Source organism: Crinia signifera, chromosome 3 (assembly GCF_055691185.1).
Source record: "Crinia signifera chromosome 3, ASM5569118v1, whole genome shotgun sequence".
In the NCBI taxonomy this organism is placed as follows: Eukaryota; Metazoa; Chordata; class Amphibia; order Anura; family Myobatrachidae; genus Crinia; species Crinia signifera.
The window spans coordinates 190,092,589-190,104,815 of NC_139219.1; the positions used below are offsets into that span (position 1 = coordinate 190,092,589).

The window sequence follows — 12,227 nt, forward strand, 5'->3', positions numbered from 1 at the left end:
CTGCATAGTGGAGAACTGCAAGTTATTGACAGTTACTTCAACTTAACCACTAATACTGCACTGTGTAATTTAAAAAATAAATAAAATATTGACACCATTTCTTATAATCCTCCTCTGAGCTAGATGGATTATCACAGGTTCTCAAACAGGACTAGTGCCACCTATAGGAAGAGGGAAAGCAATTCTGCCAGCCCTAAGACCCCCATCCTGAAAGTTTAAATAAAGAAGAATATAATATGATTTCACAAAAATTCACTTTTATTAGTCCGATGGGGAAAATATTTAATCCATGTACCAGATGACCCAGAATTATCTGTGAATCTCCTTCACTCCCAGCCAGTCGCAAGCATTTTTTTAAAACTAGCTGTTAATGTTTTGCTGGCAGATGATGGGAATTACTAAGGTGCCCTGACTAGTGGCCATTCTTCATTCTTAGAGGGTAACAAATTAGGGTACTTGTGTAGTTTCACAGCGCCGCCGCGCGCACAGTCTGTCTCTGAATCCAGCCTTGCCTGCAAGCCGCTAAGAAGGGGGAGTCTGGATCAAGGCGCTTAAGCCCCTGGATTAACACTCCCTGCAAGCCGCTAATAAGGAGGGGGGCGCCTGGATTTAGGCGCAAAAACCTCTGAATCCAGGTGCCACGCTTCGGGCTCGGTGGCTCGCTGCGCTCGCCACACTTTCTATTCTCAACTCCGCGCCGACGTGGATAGTGGGGGTATGAAAAGGTCATAGGACGCGTACAGCCGCCCCTCGCGGGGCTCGCTGCGCTTGCCACGCTTCGGGTTGAAGTGGATAGTGGTGCACACCTGAGACAGTAATGACGACATTTTCGGCAACTGGGGGAGCAGGGTCAGAGCATGCAGGATGCGTTGGAAGGGGTCCTGGGCGCCTAAACTCTGCCTTCACATAAACTCCTGTAGGTAGGAGTCCAGGTGATGGCGTGCGGTCCCCCTTTGGTGCTTATTGCGCCACTTGCAGCTTCCCCACAGGCGCTCTATGGTCTGGGTGTGCACCCCAGTGTCCGGGTCAACGAAGTTGTACTTGTGATTGACCTTGCCATGGACGTAACCGGCCTGCTCTGGGTGTTGTAGGCCCGCCAACAGTCCGTGAAGACGGTGGTGCCCGGCTCAACATGGGCCTCAATGGCAGCCATCAGGGTGGCTGCATCCCGCCGCTCCACCGCAGTCATGAAGTACTGCCCAGTCTCCCTGGATATGCCCCTGAACACCCACTGCTGGGGCAGGAGCCGTCCCACATTGCTTTTCCTCTTTACATAGAGGCTCTCGTCGACCTCGACGATATGACCCGGGCCTCCGATTCGGCGCTGAGGCTGCGCCAGCAGGTCCACCGTGCAGGCCTCCCTCATCAGGTTGTTATACTGCACGGCAGTTTTTTGTGAAATGTTCAGCTGTCTATCACAGAACTTAATGCTGGTCAGCTTTTCTGCCCAGCAATACAGGAAGCGGATGAGGGTCACAAAGCTGAGGTGAGACCCCCGAAACCACTTTGCGGACCTCACAATCACCTTCTTGTGGCAGCTGCGAATGTGGCAGTGTCACATGCGCTCTTTCACGCTGAGCCTCATGGGGTGGCCATTGGGGCAGGTCTGGGTCTGCGGCAGGACCTGGCGGGCCTGCAAGAAAGCCACCACCGCCTCCTCTGTCTGCGGCAGACTGAACAGCGTCAGACGCTCCGTTGCCATAGTCAGGTTCGCCACTGCCATCATGCACCTCCGTCTCACACAGTGCTACTACTGACTGACTGACTACGCTAGCTGCGTAGCGCTCTTACTGACTACGTTACGCTGTCCGCACGGGGCTTGGCAGCAGACGTGTGAATTCAGAGGCTAAAAGCGTCTGAAAAGCGCCTAAAATGTTAGCGTCTACATTGGGGACACCCCCTTTGGTAACGGTGTGCCGGGGTGTGCATTTTAGAAGCCCCGTTTGTGTCCTGTTTACACGGTACATTTCATTACATTACAGCTAGAGTGGCACGCGCAGCGCTACGTTACATTACATAGCTAGAGCGGCACGCGAGCCTCTGGCAGGCTGCCAAGTTTCAGAGACAGACTGTGCGCGCGGCGGCGCCGTGAAACTACACAAGTACCCAAATTAGCGGTGATAATTCAATAACAGGTCAAGTTATCACACCTATCGCTAATTACAGGTATGCAGTCTTCCAATTTTTTACTTCTATTAGAAACCCACAAAAATGGGTGAACCAGTATTAAATGCAGATGATAAAAAGAGATATTGGCCGATAACCCCAAAATGACATAAATACAATCAGAGGGCATATTAAAAATATTTTGTGGACTTAAAATGTATCAAATGGCTGAAATATGCATTTTTTAAATACTTAAAATAGATTAAAAGCAAGCTTTTTTTTTTGTAATACATGCTTTTTTGTAAATGCTCCTCTACAATCTGGGTTACATGGAAATCTGTATATATTTGGGTTAATTAAAGGCATTTTCAGAAACCTTGCCAAAACAACCAATTACTTCTACATGCAAGCCTTAAACACTTGTCCCACTCATAAAGCACCCCAGTATACCTGTCACATACTTGTGGCAGCTATTCACCCTGCTTTAGACAATTCAATGAGTGATGCATGAGCCACCTTTCTCCCACTGAATTATAACTGGTATTTACACTAAGTTAGTGTTCACTCTAGAATTTTGTGCGGGCAAGGCGCTGCTGCAAGGGGGGCGGACCGGGCCCGCCAATGTTACAGTTGTGGGCGGTCCCGGGCCTCCGACATCACAAAAGGGGCGTGCCAGGGCCGCTACATCATGAAAAAGGGCGGGCCCGGCCGCCGACGTCACTAAAGGGGGCGGGCCTGGCTGAAGTTGCTGTGCTGCTGGTGAAGTGCCGGACATCGCCGTCTACGGTGGCACTGGGCTTCCCCGTGCACACCGTCGGGGCAGGTACCAGACTCTTTTAGCGGGGTGCTGCTAGATGGGCAAGGCGCATTTTGCCCTTTAAAAATCGGGCAGGGCACAGCGCCCTGCTAAAACAGCCTAGCGGGAACACTACACTAAGTAGACAGTCTAGCTCTTCTAGCTGCGCTTCAATGTTAACTATGTTTCCTTTTTCTTTAAGGATGGTATCGTTGAAGAGCCGGTAATTTAGCAATTTGTGTTAAGCTTCAATTCTTTACTATCAGCTCTCCCTAAAACCTTCCTAAAATCTATTCCAAGGAAAGATTATAGAATCTGCATTTTCATTAATCTTTTCATATTAATGGCAAAACTTCAGTGTTTGACTAGTAGAATCATTAATCATTTTAGAATTGGCATTGTGCTTCTCTGTTATAGGCAAGGATCTGGTCGTGGGGTTCTCTTTATTAATCATTTTAGAATTGGCATTGTGCTTCTCTGTTATAGGCAAGGATCTGGTCGTGGGGTTCTCTTTATTGGCAAAGTCAAATACCTAAAGTTTTATAAAAAAATTTTTTTTGACCTGTTCATGTAAACGCATAGCCTTTGTTACCCAACAGAAACATTCCATATACTGTAATATTCTTCTTACTGGTGGTATGAAAGTTCCACCACATTCTGGCTTTCCATTCTAATCACAAATACAAGCTGTTCCTACGCCAAATTGAAAGCAAGGTGGCATAAGAGATTATATAAATGTTATGAAAAGGAAACCTTATTACTGATGGACAAATACTACAGCTGTGTGCTAAAGGCTTTAAATTCAACAATGACGTTGCGCTGACCTAAATTATGAGGATGTCTTGTTTTCTATGTCTGTAGAGGCTAGATCAGAGAATTGTGTATTTAAATCAAAACAGTAGTAATACACATGGGACTGAACATTATTTACACTAGTATAATAGTTCTGAATTTCAAAAATAAAAATGTATATTGTGATTTTATTTAATCCATATTAATATAAAGAAATGTGCGGTTTCGTTTCAGAAACAGTTTCATATTCATTTAAGAAATAGTTGCTTAATGCTATATAATAAGACCGAGGCTGCTCCTCCACTCTATGGGGGGGGGGGGGGGTAATTATAGTGTGTTGTGCACCAGCGGGCTGGTAATTAGTTTAATATACTGTAACTGCATATATTTTGTGTTTACAGTATATGATTAATTTTAGCACTTGTCCTTGTTATGTTCCTCTCTTTGCATGCCTAAACATTTTTCTCTTTGAGCTTTTGGCTTTATTTCACTTTTTTCCCCGTGTGGCCTTTTAGCACTGGTACTCAAAATTTTGAGGTGCAAAATAAAACTATAAAAGGGATAGGATCATTGGATAGACATACATTAGGTCGACATGACTGAGGGTCGACAGGTCATTAGGTTGACACAAGCATTAGGGCAACATGGGGAAGGTCGGCGGTCAAAAAGTCGGCATGTTTTTTTTTTTTTTTTGTCCCGAAGGTCGAGACAGCTGACATGGACACTAAAAATGTGCTACGCTTGCCATGCTTCAGGCACACTATTGTATTCCTTCACCATGCCCTAGAGGCATGAAATACCGCCTGTCGGCACATGTTGGCTCAAAAAAAAGTCAAAAACACCATGTCGACCTAATGATTGTGTTGACCTTCAGTGGTCGACCTTATTTCTATTTTTTCATTTTTATTGATTGTGTTCATATTCCCTTCATAGGCACCAAGCAGCCTTATGGAAACCTTGGAGCAACATTTAAATACCCTGGAAGGGAAGAAAGGCAGCAGGTTTGTATCTATAAATGTGTTCATGAAATAGATCATTAAAAACAACATAAAGCTAAAATTAAGCTTAATCTTTTATATAAACTTTTATATAGTGCGTTTTCTCCCATATGACTCAAACAAGGTTAAAGGCATCAAAGACCTAGCATATGCTCCAAAAGATGTAGTATTACAACAAGTTTTTTTAAATTTATTAACAGTTTCTTATATAGCGCACACATATTCCGCAGCGCTTTACAGAGAATATTTCAACATTTACATCAGTCCCTGCCCCAGTGGAGCTTACAATCTATATTCCCTACCACATGTACATGCACACACAGACATTCTAGGGTTAATTTGTTGGGAGCCAATTAGCCTACAAGTATATTTTTGGAATGTGGGAGGAAACCAGAGTACCCAGAGGAAACCCACACAAGTATGGGGAGAATATACAAACTCTGCACAGTTAGAGCCATGGTGGGAATAAAACCCATGACCTCAGTGCTGTGAGGCAGTAATGCTAACCATTACACCATCCATGCTGCCCTAACAAGTAGACAAACCCACACAGATTTTTATTTTTTAAATGCGTTACTGATATTTGCATTAAAGAGCAAAATAAATCTTTTGGCGTATCAGCCTGTGTTTCACCTCCTTTTTTCATAGTTTTGTGGTTTATGCTGGGTACACACTGAATAATATATCTGTGATCGACAACGATCGCACACCTATAACTTTGTCCTCTGTATAGGCCAATGGCCTATAATTCTGCAGTGCTGTGTAAATGGCTGACCTGCTAATCCAAGTGGGTTTCTTGCAGAGATTGAGAGGCCCGGGAGTAGATTAACTAATTCCTGAGTATACCCCTCAGTTAGAGGATGCCTTTACTGGTGAGTTTCTGGTGGGGGGTGAGCAGATATCAGAGCTTTGACCTGGGGAGGGTTGCAGGCGGGTGTCCTGGTTCGGTGACCTTGGGAGGGAGGCGGACGGGTGCTGTAGCTGAAGACCTGGGCAGGGGGGATGATGTGACCAGGCCCCCAGTCAGTCATAGCGGGGGTGGTGTGGTGTACCTAACAAACCTCTTTTTTTTTAATTATTACTTTTTCATTATAGATTCTTTATAGCATTAATTACCTGATACAATAACATTGTTTTTTACCAATTTACATTCATAAGTTGTCTTATTGTTGGGAAGCAGCCACTGCTTTAGCAGCTGACCGGAGAGAGCATTGATATTTGGATGGAAAGTAAATGCATTTCTTGACCTACAGCCAGGAGAAGAATGTGCACACAGCTGCAATTTGTAATGTACAGCCTCTGAGAGCTGTAGCGTCCACCATAGATGAGGTCTGGGTTCTTTCTTACTGTAATATAGACCCATAGAAAAGATCTGGGAGCATATGTAATAGGGTCCAATTTGCCAGTAGTGCAGGATGACTTTGTAAATGATTGCTGCTTTAAAAAAAAAAGTCAGATCGGCTGGCATCCTTCACTTCTGGAAAACTTGGACCTTCTTACATATGCCCCTAGTGTTCATAGCACCCAGTCATGCTCACATTGACACACTGAATTGAAAAGCAAGTACTCTCCAACCCCCCCCCCCCCCCCCGCGCTACAAAACTTGAGTGATTACATTCAAAATTTGCCAGCAGCATTTCCAGAGATTGTGATCCCAAGTAGGTCAGCAGGAACGCTACTTCCTTGACTTTTAGCATGTTGCCTTGGGAAACCTTTATTCATAAATAGTCATAAACCCTTTGTCACTCGCTAAAGTGGCTATGAATTTTGCTCTTCACTTAGAAAACTGTTGTATTGCTGCCTGTGATACTAAACAAAATATGTTGTCCTTAAGAACTACTATCTTTAATAGAGCCCTTAGATCTGTTAGTGTTGCCACTTTTCTGTTTGGAAAAGCCGTCATTTTCATAGCACTCTGTATGATACTACTGCAAAGGTGGCCATACACTACTGTGGTTTTGGCTGATTACACCCGATCCTGACAGATCGGGCCCAGAAATCAGGTGAAAACTGGCAGAATTGCATGTGTTTGACTTCCCATCCGATCTGATTTCCTTCTCCCCCAGCGGCTTACATGCAATTAAATCGCATGTAAAAATGGCACATCAAGTGTAAAATCGGATGAAAGCCCTCCCAAAGAGCTGCCGGGGGAGTTCTATTCTATTACTATTGTATGGGGCCTTAAGTTAATTATGTTTTTTACTCCTTTTCATAGTGTTTACAGTCGTTGCGTGCATACAGCTGGGATCATACAGTTAATGTTATCCAACGTTAGGACCAAATGCGCATTTAGCAACTTTTTAGTTTCAGTCCAAAACTTAAGTTTAATTAAATATCCATTATTGTAAAAATTACAGGACCTTTTTATCCAGGAACCAATTGATCTGGGAATTTTTAACGAGCAGGACAAAAAAGTTTGCTGGTTTTCAGAGGGAGGTGTTTTGTTTAGCTGTTTTACCATCTGATTTAAAGAAGCAATTATTTTAAATCCCGTATAAAACTCTTTATCACTTCTCCGAGCTTAATAAATCTGCCCCTCAATTTAAAGTGTCTGGTTTTTATCACCGGCTAATCAGCTCCTAACTGTGAAGTAACAGGCTTGGTTTGTAAAATGACAGGTAGTAGCTGATTGGCCGGTGATAAAAACCAATCAGCTACTACCTGTCATTTTTCAAACCAAGCCTGTTACTTCACAGTTAGGAGCTGATTGGCCGGTGATAAAAAAACAGAAGTTTATCACTTTACCAAGCTTAATAAATCTGCCCCTCAGAGACAAGGCGGCCAAAAATGTTAATTTAGTGCATTTTTTTAATTATTATTTGTATGCCTGATATCATTTGTCAGGGACTTCCAAGCTGATTAGGGAAATCTTTAAAGACGTTGCATCATTTGTCTAATGTTTCATCAATTGCAACTTGTACTGTATATTTTCTGCAAGACCATTTTAAATACTGATTTATTTATTTATTTTCTTTTTCATTACTTTTCATAATGTTTCTGGATCATTCAGTGAAGGGTAAGAACATATTTATTTTGTTGTCTTGTTTTACAAAAGGATTTATATATAAAATAGTAGTTATATTTTTTTAATTGAGTCAGATGCACCAATCTTCAAAAACTGACGAAGTTGGGAGTGACAAAGAAACACCAGCCACTCAGCTCCCAACTGTCATTTTTAAACACAGCCTGTAACATAGCAGTTAGGAAGGGATTGGTGGTTTATCACTTTCCACTTTATGAAGCTTGGTGCATTTGGCCCTTTGACTCCAGTTTTCTTGTAAGTTTCTCAGAATTCCTCATTCGTGTGTGCTTTAGTATGCTTTATATAGACTCAAGTTGTTCTGCTCTTGTTTCTCTTGTTGCACATGTTGAACAGCCAGGATTCAACACCCCCATATGTATTAAACTGGTTTCTACCATTTCCTATACATGATCAACTTTTAATAGTCCAAGGAACATCACCAGCTCATTACATGTATTCCCAATAGCAGTTATCAGTATTAAAAGTTGGTTCAATAAATTTAATTTTCAAACCTTTTCCACCCCAATGAAGCCACTATTGGCTGTCTGGGACTTGCGAGAAATATCTAGTGTGGACTTTATCTCTTTATTCTTTTTATGTCTTTTTAAATGGCCTCATACGCTACTTAATGCAATAAGTAATTGCTATTGCTATGTATTCCAATGGACATCTAATATGGAGAGAAGCACCAAGTGTTTTTACAAAAACGTATTTTCTTAGTCTAAACATAGAGACAGAACAATTCACAAATTAATGATCAACCTTTTTAGGGTTATGTTAAGATTCTTTGGAAAAGAAAAATGTAAACCTATTTAGATGACCAATAGCAACAAATAGTAGAGATTAAACTAGTACTTTCACACAAGTTCTATACTATATTTATACATTAATGAGCTAGTTATACATTTAATAAGCCTATTCGCTCATAACAATATTTTATGTGAACCAAGTAGGTGGCTTTTCTCCAAATACAAGAGGTGATAATAGCAGACCTTTTTTCCATTCTTGCTTGGTTAATGTGCCCTTGGTGCCTTGTCTACATGCTTAGCCTGCCGTATTTCTAGAATATGCTCTTTGTGCTTTTTTTCACTCTCTTATGGGTTGCAGCTACCTCGCTCACAGCCCCACAGCTTCTACACTTACTATAGGTGTAGTAGTTATTTACCATACATTATATGATATAACTATTAACTGAATGTTCTTTCATTTTAGTTCTGGATCTCCACTGGGCAAGGTAAAATATACATTATGATGTTTGGCTTACATTCAGTGTTTTTTTTTTTTTTTTGACAAATGACAGGTGTTGATTGACTGATGTATTATCACCTTCCACTCTATAGGCCCCCACACACTAGAACCGATTAATGTCGATTATTGGAGAAAATCGGCCGATCGGTCGACAATCAGCCACAAAATCGTTCTAGTGTGTTATCAATTTACTTGGCTTAAAACATCTTCTTCTAAATATAGTTTAAAGCCCTGTGCCCGGCATAAATACATTATGAGGAAACCTATTTAACAGGCATTTTGCAGAACATGTACCATCATAGTAATAGTTATAATAATGACCACTTAGCATGCTGATAACAGAAAATTCTGAATGGGGTAACATTGCTTTCCTCTGAATAAAGTATTTTTCTGTAATATGAGGTTTTTGGGAAGGCACAGCTAACGAAGATATACTGCCTGGGTGCACCACAATAAGAAATCAGAAATTATCATTTAATATATGCCCGATGAAAGCAATAACGGTACTTTCAGTGATGCTTGTCCAGGTCTCCTTAATGTTTCAGAGTAGCAGAAAACTTTCTCAAGCTAGATGTTGCTTGGGAAAGAAGTCTGATGCTATGAAATTTTGCTACTGCACAGTCCTAACGTGCCAATAAAAGTCTTGCCAATGAAAGCCTTCAATGAAATCTAAAAAGTTCTCCGCAAACATGGAGAGAACATAGAAACTGCACAACTAGATGGTTGGTGAACATCTCTGGAGAACGCTCATTGGCAGTCCAGCTCCATTCCTCTGCCCAAGTTGTAAATTCTATACCATAATCTATGTGAGTACATTGTGTGAGCATTCATTTGTTACATTTCTCAGGTGTTTCTTTAAAATACTCTTTTAAGAAGTTGTTAATGTGAAGTCTGTACAGTGAGTAATTTTCAATGTAAATTTTAAAGTAATTTTAAGAACATTGTGTTAAATACAGAATGTGCTGTATAATTTATTAAATTATTAACCTCAAAGTAGACAAAATAATATTCTAGTTGCGCTTTGGGTTGGAAGGTATGACCAACTGGGTAATGACACTTACGTTCCATTTCTCATAGTAGTGTATTCAATGCGGCTGTCAAAGGGTTTTTATGGCAAAATGGCTTGTTTTTGGCACAGATTGCCGCTCGCCCTATGTTCCGGGGGAATCCTTGCCATTTGAGGACGGCGAGGATTCCCCGAACAGTGAAGTTCTGTGGCTATATGCAGTGAGCCTTGCGGTTTTGGTGGCCGCACATGCCGTTTCCACCTAGAAATAGCGAGGTGGAAACGGCGAGTGCAGGGGATCAGTTGAATACTGAGGGAGGCCCATTACGGCGAGCAATAGGCACTCGATCAGCATTGAATATACCCCATATTATTCAGTGTCTTTCATAAGTAGGCCATGCAGACACGTTTTTCCACATTCTGCTTCAACTTTTTGTGCTTAATCTCTAGCTCACTCGCTGCATGTGACATGTCATCTTTTGATAGTGGCTTATATATAATAAGACATACAGATGGAGTTGCTCTCATCTGAGCAGCTCCCATCCCGCCGTCCATGGCTATGGACTCGCGAGCATGTGCGATGCTCTCATGTCTACCGGCCCACCCTCTGACAGCAGCTGCCATATACTGAAATTTGGCGCCGTGGCAGGTAGGTAGAGAGTGGCTCCATCTGTAATAGTAGCATTTTGGAAAGCCTTTTATAGATTTTTGCCTCACTCCAAAGGGACCAAAATAACAAGTATTCCTAATGTGGAAGAACCATCTTTCTACACTTATGTAAAATGTTATTTTGTGCTTCTCAGTCTTCCCCTGCTACTACAGTTACATCTCCAAACACTACCCCATCAAAGAGTGTAGACACCGCTCCTCCTGTCGACCTATTTACAACTGCAAGTGCAGCATCTGCCATATGGTGAGTCTCTAAAAACTGTCTTGGGCATTATTTGTAGTTCCAGGGGCTTTGTGGCTGTTTTATAGGAGTATTTGGTATATTGTATGGATTGTAATTCTTAAATAAAAATCCTTCAAAAAATAATAAAACCTAAAATTTGACACGTGCTGCCTCATTACAGTTTGTGTTAACCGTGTATGTTTCTTTTACCTCTGTTATTTGTGTATTAGTAAATGTGTCCTTGCATATGCTAGGTCCCTCAGTTGTCTATCCCCTTTTCTGCCCAAAACCTTTCCCCCACTCTGTTCCGGCTGTCCCCTCTGCCTGCTCCTCAACCATACGGTCATCTGGTAATTCAAAACCCCCTTTTTTGTATCTACTATTGTTGGATAGTTTTTGGTGACTATCTTTTATGATAGGGCTGCACCCTTTGTTTAGAGCGCAGGTTCTTTTACTATTTCTTTGCTATAGTACTGCCCACTGCTCTGTATTATTCACACCTTACTGCTCCTTCCCATGGTTGATACATTCTTACCTGCTTCCTGCTCCTTCCCATGGCTGCATACATTCTTCCCTCCTGGTGGGTCGTCTTCTACTGCTGAGGTCTGCCCTGTTTCACTCACAGTGGCAGTGGTCAGGACAAGTAGAGCGCTCCCCAGCTCCCTCTGCACAGGCATGCTGTTGATGAGACAGACTGTTGCAAATTATTATATAGATCAGTGTTGGTTAGTCCAGAAGCGACATCCGGCAACCTCTTTGAAATGTCGTCACTAATGGAACTTTCAACATTTATACGGTTTAGTTTGCATTGGGCACACACATTTCTAGCTTTATTCTCTTATGTAGTTTATATAGTCATAAGCCACAAGTGTAAATTTAATAATGTAGATCTGGCCATTGGTCCAACTAACACCTACAGTATTATATGGATTACATTTTTACAGTGGATCACTTTGCTCTGATTCAACAGTTCTGAAAAATATAAAGGACTAAAATAATCATATATTTTTTTCTTTTTCATCCTAACTCCCACTATATGCCTCTCTTTTTTGCAGTTCTTCTAAACCTTCCAGTGATCTCCTGGATCTGCAGCCAGACTTCACCTCAAGTGGTCAGTCTGCTCCTGCTGCTCCTGCAGGAGCAAGTGCATGGGGAGGTAAATCAGACACATCTTAACTGCTCTCTTTGCTGTCTGCATGGGTAAAATGCCATTGTTCTCGGTATTCACTAAATGCTTATGATTTACTTTACTTTTCTGTACTTAAATTTGGTTGCTGTCTTGCAGCACAGGTCTGAATACCACATACAGATGTGTCCTCATACATCTATCCTCCATGCACTGCAAGTCCTATTACACACAACTGGTG

The 12,227-nt window shown here is 41.9% G+C and overlaps 1 protein-coding gene across 2 annotated transcripts in view; it reads left to right on the plus strand.

Moving 5' to 3' along the window:
- SNAP91 (synaptosome associated protein 91) overlaps positions 1-12,227 on the plus strand; it is a 163,481-nt gene that overhangs the window by 107,182 nt on the left and 44,072 nt on the right. Inside the window, exons 10-15 of one of the 2 annotated variants that reach the window (XM_083177128.1) lie at positions 3,105-3,125; positions 4,628-4,695; positions 7,703-7,708; positions 8,927-8,948; positions 10,772-10,881; positions 11,916-12,016. In XM_083177128.1, coding sequence (XP_083033254.1) covers positions 3,105-3,125; positions 4,628-4,695; positions 7,703-7,708; positions 8,927-8,948; positions 10,772-10,881; positions 11,916-12,016 — 328 coding nt within the window. Of the gene's footprint in view, positions 1-3,104; positions 3,126-4,627; positions 4,742-7,702; positions 7,709-8,926; positions 8,949-10,771; positions 10,882-11,915; positions 12,017-12,227 lie in introns of those variants that run through there. The other variant, XM_083177127.1, reaches the window with a different exon arrangement.